This window comes from Canis aureus, chromosome 36 (genome assembly GCF_053574225.1).
Source record: "Canis aureus isolate CA01 chromosome 36, VMU_Caureus_v.1.0, whole genome shotgun sequence".
In the NCBI taxonomy this organism is placed as follows: domain Eukaryota; kingdom Metazoa; phylum Chordata; class Mammalia; order Carnivora; family Canidae; genus Canis; species Canis aureus.
In genome coordinates this window covers 9,421,286-9,443,496 of record NC_135646.1, presented here as the reverse complement: position 1 = coordinate 9,443,496, position 22,211 = coordinate 9,421,286, and the positions used below count along the sequence as shown (strand labels likewise).

General features: G+C 33.4%; 1 protein-coding gene and 1 long non-coding RNA gene across 12 annotated transcripts in view; one reads left to right on the top strand and one right to left on the bottom strand.

Annotated features, from left to right (window-relative positions):
- Positions 1-14,270, bottom strand: part of LOC144305922 (uncharacterized) — a 188,600-nt gene extending 174,330 nt beyond the window's left edge. For all 3 annotated transcript variants that reach the window (XR_013372951.1, XR_013372949.1, XR_013372950.1), the window contains exons 1-2: positions 14,011-14,270; positions 2,894-3,010 (exon numbers count right to left, since the gene is read on the bottom strand). This is a non-coding gene — a long non-coding RNA (uncharacterized LOC144305922). The remainder of the gene's footprint in view (positions 1-2,893; positions 3,011-14,010) is intronic.
- The window catches only part of SPAG16 (sperm associated antigen 16), a 911,935-nt gene that overhangs the window by 735,027 nt on the left and 154,697 nt on the right, over positions 1-22,211 (top strand). The window contains exon 17 of one of the 9 annotated variants that reach the window (XM_077885068.1): positions 19,479-19,610. The exons of the other annotated variants lie outside the window; for them this stretch is intronic. Within the exon in view, the coding sequence (XP_077741194.1) occupies positions 19,479-19,504 (26 nt within the window). The 3' untranslated portion in view covers positions 19,505-19,610. Of the gene's footprint in view, positions 1-19,478; positions 19,611-22,211 lie in introns of those variants that run through there. 9 annotated transcript variants of the gene reach the window in all.

The window sequence follows — 22,211 nt, the reverse complement described above, 5'->3', positions numbered from 1 at the left end:
TAGAAAACAAGAGGGGGGAAAAAGACAGACTGAGGAAATAATGCAGCCAGAGGGGATCAGGATTCTAATGTACAGGTTTCTGTAAGAAAGAAGCATGTTAGGAATGCATATTGATTGGGATGAAGAGCATGAGCTCTGTGTTTTATGTGTCAAATTTCCAATACTGGGCAAATGCATAAACAGTACTTTCCTATAGTGAATAAAAAGTTCTGAAAGTATAATTTGGGAGACATTTGAGCTATCTCATTCAAAACCTTTGAACTTGTTTGTGATTCTCAAAAAGAAATTCCAGAGTATGGTACAACATTGCAGTACAAATGATTTTTTCCAAATTTGAGGTAAAACTGTAGTATTTTTTCTCTTTTATAAGATACATTAATTGAATTCTCAACTGATTTTATAATGATGTGTTAATTGTAAAATGCAGACAGGCGTATTTAACACTAAGTATTATGAGTGTTTTTTTTTTAAAGATTTTATTTATTCATTCACGAGAGACAGAGACAGAGACAGAGAGGCAGAGACACAGGCAGAGGGAGAAGCCAGGCTCCATGCTGGGAGCCCAACATGGGACTCTATCCCGGGTCTCCAGCATCACACCCTGGGCCAAAGGCAGTGCTAAACCACTGAGCCATCCGGGCTGCCCTTTTTGAGTGTTTTTTAAGTACAGTTAAGATTTGAGCAGTTTTGAACTTATCCTTTCATTGATTGAAGTTATTGTGTTAAAGAGGTACGGATAATACAATTCTGCATAGGTACCTTACATAGGTACAAGGTATAGAAAAATGTAATTAAGACACTGTTAAATTGTAGGGTCATTTTTACAATTGTTATTTTATAAATTAACAAATCAAACTTCATCAGACATTGAAATCCATTATTTCAGATAAGGAATAATGATTTATAAGAGCCAAGTGGCAGATTTAATACAACCTCACATTTTAATAAAAGTGTTACAAAGTTTTAGTTATTAAAAATTCAAAAAGGTTAACATTTTAGATATAAAAAGAGCAAGGCACCAATCGATTTAATGGGAGATAAAGGGTAAAGCATGCAATGCTCAGACTTTAAAAATCCAATTATTCCTATTACTGTGCATACATTAGACAGTCATATTTTAGTGCTATCCCATGCCTCACTTGTCTTGCTGCTTCTTATCAAACCTCCTGTTTGCATTTTAATTGACTTGGGGAAAAGCAAAGGGAAAAAGAAAAAGAAGTTGTAAAATTAAAGAAAGTGCTCTGCAAATTTGAAAGTATATAAGTGACCCTCTCTGACTATGTTATTGCCAACGCTTTAAACACTATTATGCTCCAAAAGTCAAAGCCCTATCAGTCTAGCCGTTTTTAAATTGTCACTTCCAAACCTAAATACTTTTTATAAAAGTTTGTGTCACCACTCTTAAGAGTGCTTAATACATACAAGAACCATATTAGACTTATTTGAATAAATTCCCACTAGGCAGTACACACTTTCCACCTAGTAAAAGAATAGGCACAAAATTGTTCAGTTATAGTTCATAGTTAATATAAACTTCAGTTTTCTCTTCTGAAAATGACGATTGCAAGAGTAACTTTATGATAGCTATGAGAATAAAGCTATGAGCTATGAGAATAAAGCAAAAGTTAATGTCTGAGCCTGCCCAATGAAGTATCCCCTGTGGGCTCTCTGAAAGGTGATTGTGGTGTTTTGACATGTCTCCCAAAGTAGTTTTAAAGCTGCTTCTGGGGATCCCTGGGTGGTGCAGTGGTTTGGCGGCTGCCTTTGGCCCAGGGCGCGATCCTGGAGACCCGGGATCGAATCCCACATTGGGCTCCCGGTGCATGGAGCCTGCTTCTCCCTCTGCCTGTGTCTCTGCCTCTCTCTCTCTCAAACTCTCTCTGTGACTATCATAAATAAATAAAAAATTTTTTAAAATTTAAAAAGCTGCTTCTGTGGCAGTGGTTCTCAAACTTCTTGGTCTTAAAACTCATTCATACCCTAAAAATTATTGAAAATCCCAAAGTCCTTTTTCTTATTTAGGTTGTATCTTTTAATCTTCACTGTATTTTAACTTAAAGTTAAATATATGTATATTTTTAAAATCACATACTTATTTTATTTATTTAAATTAACTACAAAAAAACTAATTATATCCTAACATAAACATTTTACAAAAATTTACATTCTTCAAAACAAACGAAAAAGGAAAAGATTTTTTTTAAAGATTTTATATATTCATTCATGAGAGACACAGAGAGAGGAAAAGACATAGGCAAAGGGAGAAGCAGCTCCCCACGGGGATCCCTATATGGGACTCAGATCCTGTGATCAGGGCGTGAGCCAGAAGCAGAAGCTCAACCACTGAGCCACCCAGACATCCCAAAATTGGTGATGTTAAGCATTTTTCAAACCTCTTTAAGAGCGCTAGATTTGGAATGTCTGGGTGGCTCAGCCAGTTAAGCATCTGCCTTCAGCTCAGGTCATGATCCCGGGGTCCTGGGATCTAGCCTTTCAGGGAGCCTGCTTCTCCCTCTCACTCTCCCTCTGCCTGTTGCTCTCTCTCTCTCTCTCTCTCAAATAAATCAACATATCTTAAAAAAAAAGAGAGAGAGAGAGAGAGCTCTAGATTCTAATATCTGCTTCTGCAATCAATCTTTTGTGATACTTTGTTTTGGTTGAAGTGTAGGGAGAAATCAGGATTCACACAGATCTGTGGTTTGGAAAGAGAGTATCTCAAGGTATCCCAGAAAAAAAAGGTCTTGGGGACTCCTGACGTCTTGAAGCCACACCTGGAGAATTGCTATTCTGAGGAATAGAAGCAAAGCGGAGGACAACAGATAATTTCCAGCATTGGCTCCATGTCAGATCTTGGAAAATTGGGTAGGAAAGTATTGGAGACCTAGATACCTACCTTTAACCTTCAAGCTCCCATGAACCTGGTTGTCTGTGTATCGCCCTGGTATAATCCATGTGCACTTTGGTCCTGCCAAGATGATCAGAACTCCAGTCTGCATTCATTTGACAAAAGCTGGAAGAGAAGACAAGAGCTGCTTGTGTAATAACACATTGCTGTGTTAGGTTTTACTATATTACATTTTGTGGGGGAATGTGCTTTGGTTTATAATTGAATACTGTACATTCTTGATATATGCAGATTTAAATATGCTGTTTCACAAGTGGTCCCAAGGACGCATGGCATGTAACATTTCTAACTTGGTTGAGGCATGAGTTTGGAACAGGCCTGCAGGCTAGTATGCAAGGGTGAGTGACTCACGTGACAAATGGGCTTAGCAAGTCCCCAACATTTCCATCCCAATGGAATTTACTGAGGGCCACTCTTCTTAGGGAAACTTCTAGAATAATTAAAGTCACTGTTAGAAGTCTTGGTATTTGTGCAAGTATTACTGTTTTGTGAAAAATGACCTTGTGGATTTGAAAAGCCAGTACCAGTCTTGGAAATGGAAACAAGGAAGTGAAGCTATCTATCTATCTGAAATATGGTGTCTATGAAATAATAACTCTCCATTTTACTTTGGTTTAATATTTATGAAATAATTAGTGTTCCAAAGATATCATTTGAAGTAAAGTTTTACTGCATTTTCTAAGGAAAATTAGATATAATTGTTGTTTTCATGAATTTGATCATTTGAAAATGTCAGAGATCTCCTATATTAAATCAATATTTAAATTCAATGTTAGAAAAACCAGTGTTGTTTTTAATTCTCAATTTGGTGTAGTTTTGAAATCTTTGGTTAAAATTTAATCTAGGGGCACCTGGGTGGCTCAGTGGTTGAGCATCTGCTCAGGTCATGATCCTGGGGTCCTGAGATCGAGTCCTGCATCAGGGTCCCTGCAGGGAGCCTCCTTCTCCCTCCGCCTGTGTCTCTACCTCTCTCTGTGTCTCTCATGAGTAAATAAATAAAATCTTTCAAAATTAAAAAAAAAAAAATCTAATCTGTATTTTTTATTTATAAAACCTTTATAAAAAATAGAAACCACTTGTCTGATAAGGATATTGCCAGTTTTTTTATATGTATAAAATACATACGTATATATTTATTTTTTCCTTTTTATGTGAAATTTTCGATACTGTGACTTAAGATGATCTCTGAAGGACAGTATTTAAAGGGTTTAGAACAGGGGCATCTGGGTGACTCAGTTGGTTAAGCGGCTACCTTTTTGCTTAGGTCATAGTCCCAGGTTCCTGGAATCAAGCCCCACACAGGGCTCCCTGCTCAGTGGGGAGCCTGCTTCTCACACTCCCTCTGCCACTTCCCCCTGCTTGTGCTCTCTCTCTCTGTCAAATAAATAAATAAAATCTTTTAAAAGATTAATAAAAAAATAAAAGGTTTAGAACAATCGCTTGCATATATAAAGTGCTATGTAAATTTTTCCTATTTTTGTAATTTCTTACAAATACCAATTATACACATACACAAAGGATGACAAGAAAAAACAAGATAATTTATTGCATGTTCTGTGACAGTTACTATTTTAGACATTGGGGATACAGTGCTTAGAATAGAACTGATTGATGTACATTACATAGCACAAAATTTTATTCTATGAAAGTCTTCAAGTTCTTAGAAAAAATTATTACTATTTCCCTCTGGGTGTTTAGTATAACCCACATGAATTTACTCTCAAAAAAATAAATTATTGCGTTGTGGCAAGCTCACAGATGATTATTTCTATCTGAAATAGTAGGCCAACTATTTCTTTAGTTGCCATTAACTAATAATGGAAGCTTAAAGAGCATATACCTTATCAATAAATTTAATGAACATGAACAAAGATAATTTAGAAAAACCAATTAGTAGGTTTACCCTCTAGAGAAACATTATTATTTTAATTATTATTTTTTACTGATACTCATTTCTGAGAGATTATTTTATAAGGCATTTTTTTAATGTTTTATTTATTTATTCATGAGAGACACAGAGAGAGAAAGGCAGAGGCACAGGCAGAGGGAGAAGCAGGCTCTGTGCAAGGAGCCCGAAGTGGGACTTGATCCCAGATCCTGGGATCACGCCCTGAACCAAAGGCAGATGCTCAACTGCTGAGCCACTCAGGCGTTCCTATAAGAAAATTTTATACGTAGTAATAGAAACAATGCATCAATATTGACTTTAAAAGAATACAAGATTTATAATAAGTTTAAAAATAGAAGACTGTAATATGATTTCATATCAACTTTAGCTTTTTTGAAGTGATTATAAAGACTATATTTTTTCATATTTTTTTGAAGTTTTCAAAGGTTTTTATTTTGTTTTCACTTAGAACACACCATGTGTTATATTAGTTGCAGGCATACAATATAGCAACTCAACACTTATATACATCACCCAGTGCTCATCACCTATTTAACCCATCCCCCCACCCATCTCCACTCTGGTATCCATCAGTTCTCTATAACTGTCTTCTTCTTGATTTGTGTCTTTCTCTCTTATGTTTTTCTTTTGTTTGTTTTGCTTCTTAAATCCTATATATGAGTGAAATCGTAAGGCACTTGTCTTTCTGTGACTGACTTATTTCGTTTAACAGTATACTTTTTAGCTTCATCCATATCTTGCAAATGGCAAGGTTTCATTCTTTTTTATGGCTAAATAGTATTCCTTTGTATGTATATACCACATCATCTTTATCCATTTACCAATCAAGGGACACTGGGGCTGCCTCCATATCTCAGTTATTGTAAATAATGCTGCTGTAAACATAGGGGTGTGTGTATCCCTTTGAATTAGTGTTCTGTATTATTTGGATAAATACCCAATAGTGCAATTGCTGGATCATAAGGTAGTTCTATATATAACTTTTAAAGGAAAGTGTTTTCCTTTTCCAGGGTAGCTGCACCAGTTTGCGCTTCCACCAACAGTGCACAAGTGTTTCTTTTTCTCCAGGTCCTTACAGCACCTGTTGTGTCTTCTGTCTATAAAATGCCCAGGGGGACAATGCCCCAAATCAATTAAATAGCAATTTTTGGAGATAAGGCCTTGGATTATGTTGTTGAAAGCTCCCCAGATACTTCTAAGGTGCAACCAGGGTGAAATACCATTTATTTGGACCAAATGGATGTTCAAAACCATGTTCAAAACCATATTATTCAATTTTTAGTTATTTGCTGAGAACCATTTCCTTGACAAAAAGACTTTCACTTAGTGTTGATGGATAATGTCAAATGTTTTTCCTTTTATTTTTAACATGAAATATGCTACGGAAACCCTTGATAATCACAAACATCTGCATTTTAAAAGATTTCCATTGTTGTGAACTATTTTTGCTCATTCATATTGTCCTGGGGGGAATTTATCTCACTGGGAGGTAATCTATGTTTAGTCTTAACTCAAAAAGTGAAAGCTCTTCAGATAAGCTTAGGGCATAGAGGTCATTAGCAAAATGCTGAAATTGAAGTATTCACTGAAGTATCCATTAAAATAATGAATACTCCATTATTATGAGATTTATTTTCCTGGAATACTAATTTTCCCACATGGGCATGGCAATATTTTATTGTAGTAAGTTCACTTTTAAACTTATTTTTGAATAAATATAGTATATAAACAAAATCAAATAGGTAATAATAAACATAGACAAGAGAAAGATTTAAAAAGGAAGACAAAAAAATGTTAGGTTCAATCTTTTGCTTTAGAACAACAAATGTAAACCATTGGAATGGAATATTTGATTAACAGTTTAAGAAGTAGTTATTCAGTAGCAAAAATCAGAGCAATACAAATAACTCTGGTAATATTTAAAAATAAATATTCTCTTTAGAATGTACTATATATACTAAGAATCTCCCTATAGAAACATTATTTCCATTACAATGAAATAGATTTTCACAATGACAATTTTTAAAATATTAAGTACCAAATTTAGGGGTACCTGGGTGGCTCAGTGGTTGAATATCTGCCTTCAACTCAGGTCATGATCCTGGGATCCTGGGATTGAGTCCCATATCAGGCTCCCAGAGGGGAGGCTGCTTCACTCTCTGCCTATGTCTCTGCCTCTCTCTCTCTCTGTGTGTCTCTCATGAATAAATATATAAAATCTTTTTTTTAAGTGCCAAAATTATTCTAATACTATGCAAAAGATATATATGAGTAGAAGATGATTCCTGCTAGATAGTTAACCATGTGTGGATGACATGGGTATATGCATAAGAATTGCATTAAAATGAGTGCTATACTAATAAAATGTGGAGATCAGAAGAGGGCATGTTTCAGCCCTGAGGCACTAAGCCAGAGTGTCCAAAGGAAGAGGCATTTGAAATAGGTTTCAAAGGATGAGGAGAAGTTTTCCATAGGGAGCAGAATGAGCAAAGTGAATCAATAAAACTTAGAGCATTCTGCAGAAAGGCAAGCTGGTCAATATGTCAGAAACCAACAGTTGCATTATGGATATATTTTGAAGACATGAGAGGCAAGGATATCAATATGTGAAATTGAATTATTGCCTACTAATATATTAAAAATGTCTTCATACATGTGGTAAAGTTTTAGTATTACCAAAACCAGAACAATTACAGAGGATTTCTCACCCTGAGAGCAGACCAGACAATATTTCTTCATACGCTTTTGACTTCAAACATCAAAAAGAAGAGAAGCCAACTACTTTTGTAATCGTTAAGTATGTAATCGGTGTAGATGCCCATACATTAGTTCATTTTGCTTATAATATCTGATTAAAAATAAGGAGGATAAAGGTCGGGTAAATGTTTTTTTTTTCCCCCTCAAATATTTAAACCATGGTACTGAAATCAAATGTACCAACTAAATGTCTATGTAGATACTCAGAAGCAATTACAAATAAGTTGATGACATCATTCCTTATATTTGGGCCTTTTATAGTCTAGAAATTATACTTTTTTTTCCTAGCTAGGAAGTCATCCAGAATCAAGGATTCTGACTACTTGTGGAAGAATGGCATCAGTAGGACTCAGTCCTTACTGAAATGTGGGCTGGAGACAGAAATTAAAAAGGATTTGATTTGCAAATAACTGCATAACAAACCACTCGAAATTTATTGTTTTAAGACAAAAGCATATATTATTTCTCCTTAATCTCAATGGATCTCAACTGTCCTTCACTTGTCCACAGGTTGCTGGTGGGTTGGCAAGGGGCTGGCTGGTCTAGGACACTCTTAGCTGGGATGTTCAACTCTTCTCTTGTGGTTTGCTGTCCTATGGGAGGTTTGCCTAAGCTTTTTCCAATGATGATGGTGAAAGTACAAGAGAAAAGTAAAAGTTGCCAAGTGCTTCTTGAAGCCTCTTTGTCAAGTCCAATAACATTCTATCAGCCTTGGCCAACCAAGTCATATGGCAAAGTCCAGATGTAAAGAGTAGGGGAAAAGGCTCTGAACATTAGTGGGAACTTCAAAGTCATAGGTAAAGGGCAAACAAAACAAATGGCATTAATCACAAATACAAGAGACGTTATAGCCACCATTTCTTTTTCAGGTGTCAGGTCTGGAAGACAAGCAACATTGACATTATTCCCAATCTTGATGCTTTTCCGCTCACTAAAATTTGGTTGCTGTTGACCAGATCAGCAAAATGATTTACAGGCTAAATCACCTGCACATACTTTCCCCAAAATTTATCCTAGTAAACACATTAATGGAATCACATAAGGTCATATTTTAAGCACTTAGTTGAAAAATAAGAGTAATAAAACATGAAATTCAAAGATTATTCAAATAGCAGTTCAGTGTTTAGGAGAAAAAAAGATACTTTCTGGCTGGGACTGATTTCCTGGCTCTCAAAATGTGTTTGGTTTCTTAAACTTTTAATAATTAGATCTTTGAAATTTCCCTCTATACATTCCTATAGCTTAGGCTTTTATACTTCTCTTCTATTAATATCAGACAATAGCTAAATTAGCAATAACGTATGAATAAAAATAATTCAAAGATGATTAAGATCTTAAGGACATCTCAAAGGCATGACAATTCTCCAATCTAGAGAACTAGTCCAGAAAATTTAAATAAGTCTAATAAAGTGTTTCCCAGAAAGGGATTTTAAGGGGGCACCTGGGAGGTTCAATGGTTGAGCATCTGCCTTTGGCTCAGGTTGTGCTTGCAGGGTCCTGGGATCGAGTCCCACATCAGGCTCCCTACAGGGAGCCTGCTTCTCCCTCTGCCTGTGTCTCTGCCTTTCTATGTGCCTCTCATGAATAAATAAGCATTTTTTTTTAAAAAAAAGAAAGGGCTTTTAACATAAATTATTATTTTAAATTTAGTTATAAAAGTCATATAAAACTCATGCCTAAAACTTGTTAAATTCTGTCTTCCTCCTGATAATTATTCCAATTAATTTTGGTCAAGTAGTGATTACGGAACTTCTAGAGATTCCGCATCTTCTGTATAACTTATTCTGACTGTAAACCATGATCTGGGTAATTTGCTGCCTCAATAATGTCAAAATTAATAAGCTAAAGTCAGTATTAGGAGCTATTTCAACATTTGCTGCCAAACATCCCTAAAATACTTTTCAGGACAAGATAGGAATAAATAAATAAAAGCCAATGATATGAATAATTTATTTCATTATTCCCAAAAGCTACATATATTTCATCTCCTGTCATCCTTGCTTTAACTCCTTTCTCAGTCAGGACTGTAATGCATACTCATCATCTCCCAGAGACTAACATGTTGACTCCGCACAGCTCTGCTTTTTTCTGGTTAACTTTAATGGTTGTTGTAGCTGACCCCTGGAGCGGTTCTCTTCTTTCTGCAGGGGATGGCCTACATTTTGAAAATTCCAACATCTCATTGGGTGGCTAGGAATTTATGCTATTAATAAAATTTGTTCTTGTGGAAAATATGTATGTACTTATATACCCTAAAACCTTTCATTTTTCTACCAAAATATCTTTTCCCCATAAAGACCAATCTTGGGTTGTCATTGTTTTATGCAGAGTAGGAGGTAAGAATAGCAACTAGTTTAGAGATGGAAGTCTGGCAAATTCCTTTATTTAAGCAGTTAACCTGGAATGTCCTTTCCTTCAACATGCCTCTTGCTGAGATTCTGCGCTGCGTCTATTTGTAAATATAAAAGCTGCTCCTGGAGACAGATGGTTATTTACAGTGTTTTCTCTATTATGCAGGATAAATTATTAACAAGAAAATAATTGAATATTGAATATGCCCTGGCAAAGAAATAATCTTTCACTAAGTCTGTCACATAGTATGCTGCAAGCATGCATTCCAATTAGTAGAGTGGGCCAAGTAGATTAATGTATCAAATTGTTTAAATTCATGATCCAAACCTACTTTTCTTAAGAACTTAGTACAATTGGGAATTAATTGTTATTCAAGTTTGCTAACTTTCTGCAAGTTGGAACTATATTTTATGACCCATGGATTTATATCATAATTCAATATGTATACCATTGAAAAAGTTTTCCTGAAAGCATTTTTTTTTCATTTTGATGGTATAATACCATAGCTGATCAAACAGTTTATCATTTTACTATATTAAAATATATAGGTAGGAAATTTTACCTTATTTTTCATAAGTTTCAAACTACTAAATATTGACATAAAAAAAGAACAATTCAGCAAGGAGAGTAGAATGACTAAAATATTTGAATATTAAAGGATTATAATATGAGTGTAGGAACAAACAAAATGGTTTAATCATTAAGGAATAATAATCCTCCCCGTGGTTCTCAAAGTGTGGTCCTTTCATTGGCAGCATCGGCAGTTTATGGGAACTTGGAAAAAATTCAAGCACTCAGGTCTCAGAATTCTGAATCAGAAACTAAAATTGGGGTCCGGCCATCAGCATTTTTACAATAACCTCTAAGTGATTCTTATGAACACTAAAGTTGAACAACCATCATTCTATCAAGTTATTTATTCTTTTAAAACATTCTTACAATTATACCTTTTCATCTGCATTAAAAAATAAAAGTATTATTATCCATATTTAACAACTGAGGAAACTAAACTCAGCAAGATTAAGATTAATGTCTTCACTTGAAAGTTCCACAGCTAAACGGATGGCAGAATCAGTACCTGATTTGACTTTCATTAACACTTGTCTCCATTAACAAACTCATAATTTTCTTTCTTTTAAGACTGTATTTGCTTATTCATGAGAGAGACAGAGAGAGGCAGAGACACAGGCAGAGGAAGAAGCAGGCTCCCTGTGGGGAGCCTGATGTAAGACTCAATCCCAGGGCCCTGGGATTACACATGAGCCAAAGGCAGAAGCTCAACCACTAGTCATCCAGGTGCGCCACTCACAATTTTCACAATTTTAATTAGATTAAAAAACTGAAGGAAAAGGAAAGTCTAGGTGAGGCAAGACATTGACTTTGGCATGAAGTTGAAAGTAGGGGAAGGACAATCAATACACTAACATCCAGTGAGTATACACTCCCAAGTAGAATGAAGGCTGCGAAGAATGATGTTATATAGTTTCTGCCATGCACATTCTTTCATTCTTTTAAGAAATCATATAGCATTTAGGCATGGATGATACAACCATAGGCAAGATACAGCACTTGCCTTCAAGGATCTTCCAGTCTACTGGGAGAAACATATCAAAAAATGGATAATTTCAATATAGAATAAAATATGCTACACTATATAAAGGATGCCATGATGAACAGGAAAGAAAAACTTCTGGCACTGAGTTTAAGAGAAAGGTTGCCAAGTGATCCAAAGACCATTTCCTGGATTATTAGAGAATCTTACAATGGAATAGAGGATATACAGTGGAGTAGAGGAAACCCATAAAAATACCTAACAATATGAGAAATAATGAATGGTATGAACCCTTGTCATCTCACCAATTTTTATCTAAAGAAGGGTGCATGAGTTTTCAAGTGTCATTATTCCAATGAACCTTTGTCCATAGATATATTTGAAATTGATAGAAAAGTTTTGAATTGTTTCTTTATTGAATGAAATAATTTAAATATTTTACAACAACAATCAAGCATATACTTATTCTATTTAAAAAACACTATAATTTAGAATGTTAAAGACAAAAAATAATAGGTTAGTGCTTATTTTTTATTTTGGAGAAATTAGATACAAAAGGTAACCTGATGCTATTAGAAAGTGTTTATATAGTCAGTGCAAAAGTGGAAGACGTCACTGATCATGTTATAGAATAAGTTATAATAAAAGATCCATATAATCTGTATAACCTTCTCCTCTGCTACAGAGTTCTTATGTTAATCAATATAGTTCCTTTTTATAACAATATCAGCTAAATTCAGCACAATAATGTTGAACTATTCCATTTTTGCTAATTTAATCTCACACTGAGTTTTCTCTTACTTTCTAACATTATACATGATGAATGTAGAAAAACAGGCAAACACCTAACATATTGGAGCAGATGGAGTAAAAAAAAAAAAATAACTAAATCAGAATGATTTTACTAAAATTTTCAGTATGTGAGATGATGAAAATGAAGATTTAATATGCAACAACCTTTCCATTGCTGTAATTCTACAACAGTGAGCCCATGATGACTAGCATATTTTGCGCACTAAATTATACTGTTTGGCATTTTTGCTATCTGATTCTGGATAATATATCAGCTAGCTAATTTCTACATTAACTAAAATGAATAGCGAATATACTCCATTAATCTCACAACAATATTGCAGATAAAATTAAGATTTCAAGAGGTCAACTGATGTTCCCAGGTCTCGCAGAAGATAAATGCCAAAACCAGGATTTCACTTTAGATTTATCTGATTTTACTACAGTAGGGTATCGTCTCCCCCACGCACCTCCTACTCACAAACACAGAGGCAACTATTAACTTTTTTGTTGTTAGTTTCTATCTTTAATGTGCCAAGAGAAGGAAAGAACCAATTAATGACCCAGGAACAGTTTTTAGAAATATTTGGATCATAGTCTTGAAAATTAATTTTAAAAATTCTTTCAAATTACGTTAATTTTGGATAATTTGGAATTAAATTTATTTTGCATTCAAGTGTCATTGATGGATTAATAAATCAGTGTATATCTAGATGTTGTTATTTTAGTAAAAAGGCTGCACCTGTTCATGTAGAATTCACTTAGACGGCTTTTATTGGCAGCAGGCTAAGAGTTCAATAGCACATTTGACAAAAGCAAATTTCTACAACTAGGATGAGATATACACTGATATTATTAAATCAAAGTCTAAATTTAACATATTACCCCCAAAATATTGCATTCCACCTTTTTCAAATAAATGTTCTTCAAATAGATATTGCACCTACCTTTCTCAAATAAATATTGAACTGCACCTGTCCTTTAAGCATTGAGTCGTCATGCAGCAAATACCTAAAATTCTGAAGACCTTAGTGAATTCACTCCATCCGAGAGGCAGAAAGAAGTGCATGGAATTAAAAAATGTCTATCTACCTCCCTTTTTACACCACTGAAAATATTTTACCACTTATTAGTGGGACAGAGGAGTGGTCTGTGGTCACCAAAATTGTGACAATTACTAAGAATTCACTTCTCCAGTACAATGTATACCCTAATCTATCATTACATTCTACAACTACTAGTGCATAGCATTTTTATTTGTCTATTCTTTAACTTTTTTTAAAACTAATTTTTAGGACAATGAATACAATGTACAAGTGAAGTGAGGTGGGAATTGTTATTCTGAAGGAAAAAATGCACATTAAATTCTTCATCGTACATTAAAGGAATATGATAGGAGTGTAAGTGTACTTCATTCATGACTTGATAATTAGAACCTAAACATCTGCCAAATCATATTATTGTGTAAATAACTCCTATAAGGTGCCTACTAGCAAACTCAGATCAATTAGTACATGTAATGGAAGCTCAGTAATAATTACAGCTACAGCTAATGAGCATTTTATTTCCTGTGTGCCAAGCATAGTGATAGATACACTTTAAGCTATTCAGATATAATACATTGAAAATTATATTGAATGTAGGGGGATTATAAAGAATTACTAGTAAAAGGAAACCAGGTATGAATAAAGCCTTCAAAGATATATAGGAAGTCAATGCCCAGCATTTGTCATCATGACTCACCAAAATAAGGTGATGATCGTGCATAGAGATTTTTCAGTCATGAAGCTTTAGGCATCCTCTGGATTCAAAGAAGTCCCCTGAACATGTCATCCTGAGAGTGGCTATGGAATGAGAAATAGCCATAAAGCTTACCCTAAGATGAGAGTGACACAGAGCTTATGCCATCTTCCTTAGAAAAACAGCATGATGTCTATTTTGAGCTCTCCACCTGGCATTTCCCCCATTTTATTCCTGGAACTTATTCTCCTCATAGTAACTGTTTCTTTCCATATTCATAACGTGTACTTTTAATCTCTGAACCTCATCATGAAGGTCAAGTGGAACTTTTAAGAACAAGGATATTTTTTCATAAAAATCAGGAGTTAGACTATTGTGTGCTTCTGTGGTTAGCAATAATGTAGCAACAGGGAAGGACAATTTTATCACTTTTGCAGCTCTTCTTTTGTTACTCTTCTCTTTATGCTCTGGATTTAGGGTCAGTTCTGATATGACATAATATTTCTAAAGGTAGAGAATGTACTTCTTTGAAGCATTTTGAGATATGATCCATAAGAGACTGGGAAGGTTTTTTGAATTAATAGTGTTTAATGAGCTAGCTGCCAAACATTAAAAACACAGATTTTAATTCATTAATTGCTGTTAGTATTTTATTCATAAAATAAATAGCATCATATAATCACTAATGATCTACTTTCATGGAGAATGTCTTTATAGCAAGCTATCTCTGAGATGTTTTCAGAATTAATTCTACATTACTAGGTTTCTGAGAACAACTATGAATTTACTTTAAAATGTTAATGAAAAATTTACTTAAATATTTAACACATATAATCCTCCTGGGAAATGCAGGAATTAAATTAAATTTAAACTAAATTGCAAACTGTCCTTATCTCTTACATCATTATAAAATGCAGTAATAATCTGGAGCCAATAATTTGCTGACTCGACTTTTGTCACTTACTAAATCAGATAATACTATGCATAATATAATTATTTTTCTCTGAGTTTATAATCCCCTTCCTGGAAGTAATCTTATCTTTAGTTTGTCTAATTTTCTTTATAAAAAAAGTAATTTGGGACCAGAAAAGTATACTGTAAAAGTATGTTTTTCAAAAAACATGTAGAAGGAAAGAAATATAATATGATTTAAAATCAATATATGAAGATTAAAACTGATAGTTTAATTGCTGTTTTTCACACTTGAAAACTATAGAATGATTCTCCTAAATCTACAAGCATCTTGTTGCTATAGATTTAGAGATTAAAGCATTAAATCTAATTCTAAAACAAATGTTGGAATTGTAAATAGGATCTTATGCTATAGAAATCTATTGTAATTTAGGTTATCTTATTGCATTAATTACCCTTAATAAAGTTAATCATACAATTTGTTTTCATTTCATAAAATGTAACATTTTCACATAGGTTAGCAATAGTATCTCTGGCTTTTAAAAAAAAAAGTTTTTATTTAAGTTCCAGTTGGTTAACATACAGTATAATATTAGTTTCTGGTGCACAATTTAGTGATTCCACACTAACATATTTTTAGAATATTACCTCAAAATCAAGTTGTTGATAGGACTGTGTAATCTGAATAGATATGATAATATGATATTTTGTATTTAACTTTCCATCTTCTTGAGTTATCATTCTTTCACCACTATTTATTACAGTGTCCAATTTCCACGGACTCCACCCCTCTATTCTTATCAGTCCCTTGAAATCAAGCTGTGTTTTATTCTAAAATTATTTTTATGCCCAGGATCATTTTGTAATTATTTCATATCATCATAAACAATCCTACTGTTACTTTCTCAGTGGTGTAAGAATTAGATTTCCCGGTTTTAATGTGTTCCATCAGAATCAGTGCCAAGTTCAGATGGCAAAATTGTAATTGCATTTTGATCAGAAAAATTAATTCAATATATGTTGAAGAAATTTTGTTAAATTAACATTATAGCTGTTATTAACAAGGCACTACCAGGTGAATGTTTCATAAATTAAGTTAAATACTAGTTCACTTGAATAGTTTAGGATTTCATGTGCTATCTAGTTTCGTCTTCCCACAAAATTCATGGTCTATGTATTTGACTTACTAAACTTCACTCACGTGGCTACTAAACATTGTGAAAGATTACCTTCTGTGATAGAAATATTTTTATGCCTAACAATAAACGTATCTGTAGCTAACATTTCTTAGGAGTAAATTTTATTTGCTATTTAAAAATTGGCATTCAATTGCCATACCTGACTGATCACCATAAACCTCTATTCAGAAATTGAGTTTTGAGATGTTCTTTGAGGCTACTAGAGTCATAGCTCTGATGTATTACTCACTGAACTGCCTTTTATTTATTTATCTGAATTGTGGTTACAAAAATATAAATCTACCACCTTAGCTATTTTTAAATGTACTGATTAGTAGTGTTAATTATATTCCTATTATTGTGCAGCAGCCATCTAAAATTCATCTTGCAAAACTGAAATACTCTACCCACTGAACAAAATGGGTTCAGTGTTATTTTTAAAACTGGATAGTTTTTCTGGATTTGGAAAAGCTCTGTCCTTCTCCATTATTTCCCTTTACTTCCATGAACATAGATTTTAAATTGACTTTGAGAAAACAAACATAAACACTCATTTTAATGAACATGTATTAAGACTATTTAATAATAAGATTGTTCCAGGATTTCTTTTCTGAGTGCCTCTGGTTCTTGGTCATGCAGCTTTGAAGAATGAAGAAGTAGACTATACAGAGTGGTGAGCAGCAAAGCAAGGTTTATTGAGCGGTAGCAAAGTGATAGTATAAAGCTTCCAAAGAGGGAGGGAGCTCAAAAGAGTTGCCACCAGAGTTTCTAAGTCTAGGGGTTTTTATGGGTTTGTGGGTGGGCTGTTTTAATATGATTAATCTTCCATGAACCTGTCATCTAATCAGGTTTTTGTCATCTCTCCAGTGGTAAAGGATGGAAGGCTCCTTTCAGGGTGATGTAAAATCCTTTGAAGGGTGATTCCCTCTTAGGGCAGGGGCTCCTTGGCCCCTTGCCTGCCTTTCCTCCAACTATCCTTCATCAAGACCGAACTATAATTCATCTAGCTGTTTGATAGACATTATATCACTGCTTTTTCCCTGCAGTCCCTTTGCCATGGACTGTATCAGCATCACACTATAGATGAGTAGAGGGCACTCAGGTTGTTTTGTCCGTGCATAGAATCCCTGAGAGGAAAGTTGTGATTGTTGGAAATGCGATGGATCTAGTTACAATTAAATACTTTAAATTGGCTACATAAGTGGGAAGAATAGGCACGCTTCTATTTCATTATGACACTCTGAAACTGGTTTAAATTCATACAATTTTCATCAAGGGAAAACAAACAAAATAATAGTAGGAACTGCCACCCACCGGTATACCCTCTACCACCAGTTAAAGTAGACAGTACCCAATCCAGAGAAGCAGTATGTGCCTATGTGGAGTCGTAATGAAAGAAGGATGAGGAAACTGAATCACAGAAATCAATTAGTTTCTTCCCAACTCACATGATCACCAAGGGACATAAATGGGAATAATATTCAGGTCCTTTCTCTCATCTCTCAATGTCTTTTCTACTTTGCCATGTTGGAGAGGTTTTCCCTTATCACTGCTAATTTAGGAGTTTCAAAGCAGTACAAAACTGCCCTCAGGAGACTGAGTTATTGTTTCTGATTTCCCTCATGTTGATGCCATGGAAAACAAACAAACACAACTCCAAAGCCAAATAATTCAAATGCTAAGTTGTATCTGGCTTTGTTACTGTATTTGTTTTTAGTCACAGTCCTGAAGAGAATGTATACTCTTTGAGGGCAGAGTCTCCATCCTATTAATCATCATATCCCTCCGGCTTTCTCAGGTTCTGGTTTATTGCAGATAGATAAGAAAATTTGAAAAGAAAGTGAAAAATTGGCTTCTAGTTAGAATACTTTAAAAACTATCTGATATCTGTTCCAACTGTACAAATTCCACATCTAGCACATATAGCCACCAAAGCAATGTTTAAGAAGGGTATCTTTGAGTGGGAAAGCAAGCTAGAAATCTTCAAGTAAGAAATATGAACTTTTCCTTTTTATTTCTTCTACAATTTTTCTAAGGGTTTATAAAATTTACCTATACAATCTACTTCATATAATGACTTCTAGATGCTATTTAGAAATTGGCCAGTTGTGCCAGATAAAAGCCATCTGAGATCATAATGCAAATCCATCATCAAAAATGTATAATAGAGACTTAGAATTTATATAAATTCTACTAAGCGCTTATTTTATATGAAAGAGGAATGCATTCAACAGCACATACATAATTAAATGTAAATGTATGCTGAAAAAGCTCATAATCATGAAAAATACATATCCTGATGGACTACTTTTATTTGGCAACCTTTTCCTCCAATATCTGTCTTAATATTCAAGGGTGGATTAGAAATTATATCTACAGTCCCATCTCTTTCGATGAAATATGTATGAGTAGGTATAGATAATTTATTTTCCTTCAGCTGTCTATAGAAATGGATAATTGCATCTTTCTGAAAACTTAGTGAAGCCATTAGGTCTCTTCTAACCTCTAACTATACCTTTATAGACTTTAATATCATCAGCTAGTATAACTTAGTTATGCACTGTTATTTGAGGGTGCTCATCCCATTTCTCTAGCATCTTTTATGTTGTTGTAACATTTACACAATGTATCAGTACATAAGGCTTTATTGTTTGACTTAAAGTAAATTCTTTAGTGACAACATTTTCAAAAGAATAAGAGTTTTTACTAGTTAAATAAACTGATGATGAAAACTCTTGTACATTCTGTTCAATTGTTCTATAACTACTCTAAGAAATAAAATCAATTAGTTAAAAAATAAAATAAGTTGAAGTAGAAAAGATGTTTTAAAGTATTACTTAAACTGAAGGAGAAGTAGGAAGAGAAATGTCTAATAACCTCACAGTTAATTACTTTATAGGGTACACTAACTGCCTCCTCTCTGAGTATAAGACAAAGAAAAAGACTTAAACTGCCATAAGAGAGAAGTAAAGTTGTAGGAAAAAAAAATTTCTAATGATTAGTGTTTGTTAGTAGTATTGAAGTTAGTAGTATTGAAGTTTGTTAGTATTGAAGTTAGTAGAATTGAAGTTTGAAGTTTGAAGTATCCCGAGCTGAAACTTCCAGAATGTCATATCCTAGATGTTTAAAGAAAGATGCAGATAATCAATTGCCTAGTATAGTTTAGCTTAATCTTGCCTAGAGGCAAGGAGATAGATTAGTCAAAACTAGGGAAGCTGATCCAACCTCCTGGGGCTATGATCCTGTATTTCCTAAATTGGATTGCTTAGCCCATTAGAAAATGAAGGCTTTATGAATTTAAGGTCATATGTCTAATTCTTACTTCAACCTGTTAGTTTCCCTTTCTTCTGAAACCATGGACTCTACCCTTAATCTTAACAGTTTATCTTGCAACTTTCACCCATTGAGAAAACAAGATAATCCAAGTAGCCAAGCACTCAATCATCCCAACTCTCTAGCAGATGTCTCATTGAAAGCTCAACTCTCAACACCAAAGGAAGATGCAAAGAACAGGTAGTTTATTACAATTTTTTATTGTAAAAACATAGGCTAAAATTAGCCTAACAAATTGCAATTCACTTACATCAAGAAAAGAGAGATACTTAAAAAAAAAAAAAAAAAGAAAAGAGAGATACTTCAGAGGCTTGTTCTCTTTTCTCCTTCAGTGACTTATACTGAGTGATTTTGAATTTTGCTTCTCCAATCTCTTCATTCCTGATAAGTAAGAAACTTCTCAACTGTATTAACCGAATCTACCAAAATATTTTGTTTTGAAAAATAAACAATTAAGAAAAAAATGCATTTTCTTTTATTTTTGAATAATAGAGTCTCTGTAATCACTGGCTATAAGAAAATGAAAACACATGAACTGTGTTTTAATATTATAAATAATACAATAAATCCCCACTGTGTAAAATAATGCAAAATCTATATTTCATGAAGTCACCATAATTCAAACACATAAATCTCTTATATTAAAAAATAACTTACAAAATGTGTGATGACTTCTGTCAGCACGTACTTGGCATCTTCTACTCAGATGCTAATTGTGATCTATTAATCATCATTTGGGTAGATATGGCCATACACTGATTGTTTCACTTTGTTGATAAAATAAAAATTTATCTCAAGAATGACTTGCTGATTAGGAAAACTGAATTCTCTTAAGCTTGGGACTTGGAAAATCAATAATTGGAAAGATAAATGTTTAGGGTCTTAATGAAAAGCAAGTATAATAAAATCCTAAGATCCTGAGGCATCATCTAAATTTATAGAAGTGGTAACTAAATGTTCAAAACGGAGGAGACTGAGGAGAGCCTGAAAACCTGGTTCAATGCCTTGAAATATTTGTCTCTTTAAAGTGATAAATGAATTTTAATCAATTTGTAGAAATAGAACCAGAAGGAGCATTATTCTAAGTGGTATCAATAATCAAGGAAGAAAATCCTGACATTAAGTGCTCACCATCTTTTTCAGTAGTCCCTTGAGATGAATGCAAGATAGGAACAAAAAGAACTGGATTATAACATACGAGTTTGCCTATATTTATTTACAAAATTGTCTCAGAGTGGAGCTTATTTTTGGAGGAAACTTGTCTCCTTGGAATAAGCGTTCCCAAAATTCATCTACAGAACCTGGCCTAATGTTTTATGGAGCCATATTTTAATTATGTTAATGTGAATAACTAATTAATCAATCTCCAATATTGATGAGTATAATAAATCACCTTTTTGTGATATCTTTGATATATGTATATATAATCACATAAAAGGTTATAATATATTATAACAATGAATTTCAGTCTAAATATCACAATTATCTAATTTAAGAATATAAGTTTATATATATCACTTCCTGCTTGAGAGGTTTTTTTTTTATGTCAATATTTACCTTCAAGAGTTCACCAATAACATATAATCAATGTATATAGGCAAATAATTTCCTAAGAATTTGAATAAAAAATATTTTAAATTATGCTTATGAAATATCAAACAATATGGAGTTTGGATTGGCACCAGGAAATAGCATAGAGTATTTCCCTATTTCTATAGCCCTTCTCCACAGATTTTCTCATCAAACGCATTTCGTCAGTTCAGTTTTAGCATATTGCCTGCCTCTAGGAAGCCTGTGAGTAGGAATGAAAAAAATCTCAAATATTTCACCATAGGCCTCACTCAGGTCTCACCCCCATCACATACAGGGCAAAAAGATATGACATTACAACGTGATCACTAGTAATGTTTCCGAAGTTCAATTTAGAATTTTCACAGTCATTTATTGTTTTATAAGTATAATGTTAATCCAATGCATTATGTATCATACAAACTCTTACTATAATGGCTTTCTTGGAAATCAACTCAATCTATTGTATTTGTAAAGAAAGTAAAGAAAAGCCTTCAGATTTTATATATATGAGAGAGAAAGGAGAAAAACAAACATTTAAATTGAATATATTTAAAATAACTACATATGTATATATATGTATATATGTACATATATATATGTATGTGTATATATATATATATATATATATAAAACACCATGATTCAGAATTCTTATGAAAATTGGAGACATATCCTATATTAAAATCAGCTCAATGCAATTATAAATAGACCTAATTGGCAATGGGATTTAAAGCTTACCTACTAGTGTGTAACTAATTAATAGAATTTTCAGCTCACTCAGCATGTGACTTCTTCGACGATAAGCTGAAGTTCTGAAAATAAATACTTAAAATGACTATGCATATGATTTTTAAATTACTCTTCCTGTTTTTGGAGAAATTAGAGAACTAAGCATAGTATCTGCAACTGATATGAGAAGCAAAATAAAGATGTAGTATGACAGAAAAAATGATCATAAGATAAAGTAGTGATACAATAAACAATTGCTATAAGTGAACTTTTACACTACTAAATCTTTTCATAATGTAACTAAAAATTAATTTTTAGAAAACTTTTCCAAAAATTTACATGAAAATATATGCTATGTTGAAAAGTTTATTTTAACTCCCAATGTTCTTCTAGTTTTCAATAAATAACATTGGAATTCTATTTTTTATCATAATGATCCTCCTGTTAACTGATAGAGCTGATTGCTATCCTAATATTTTAA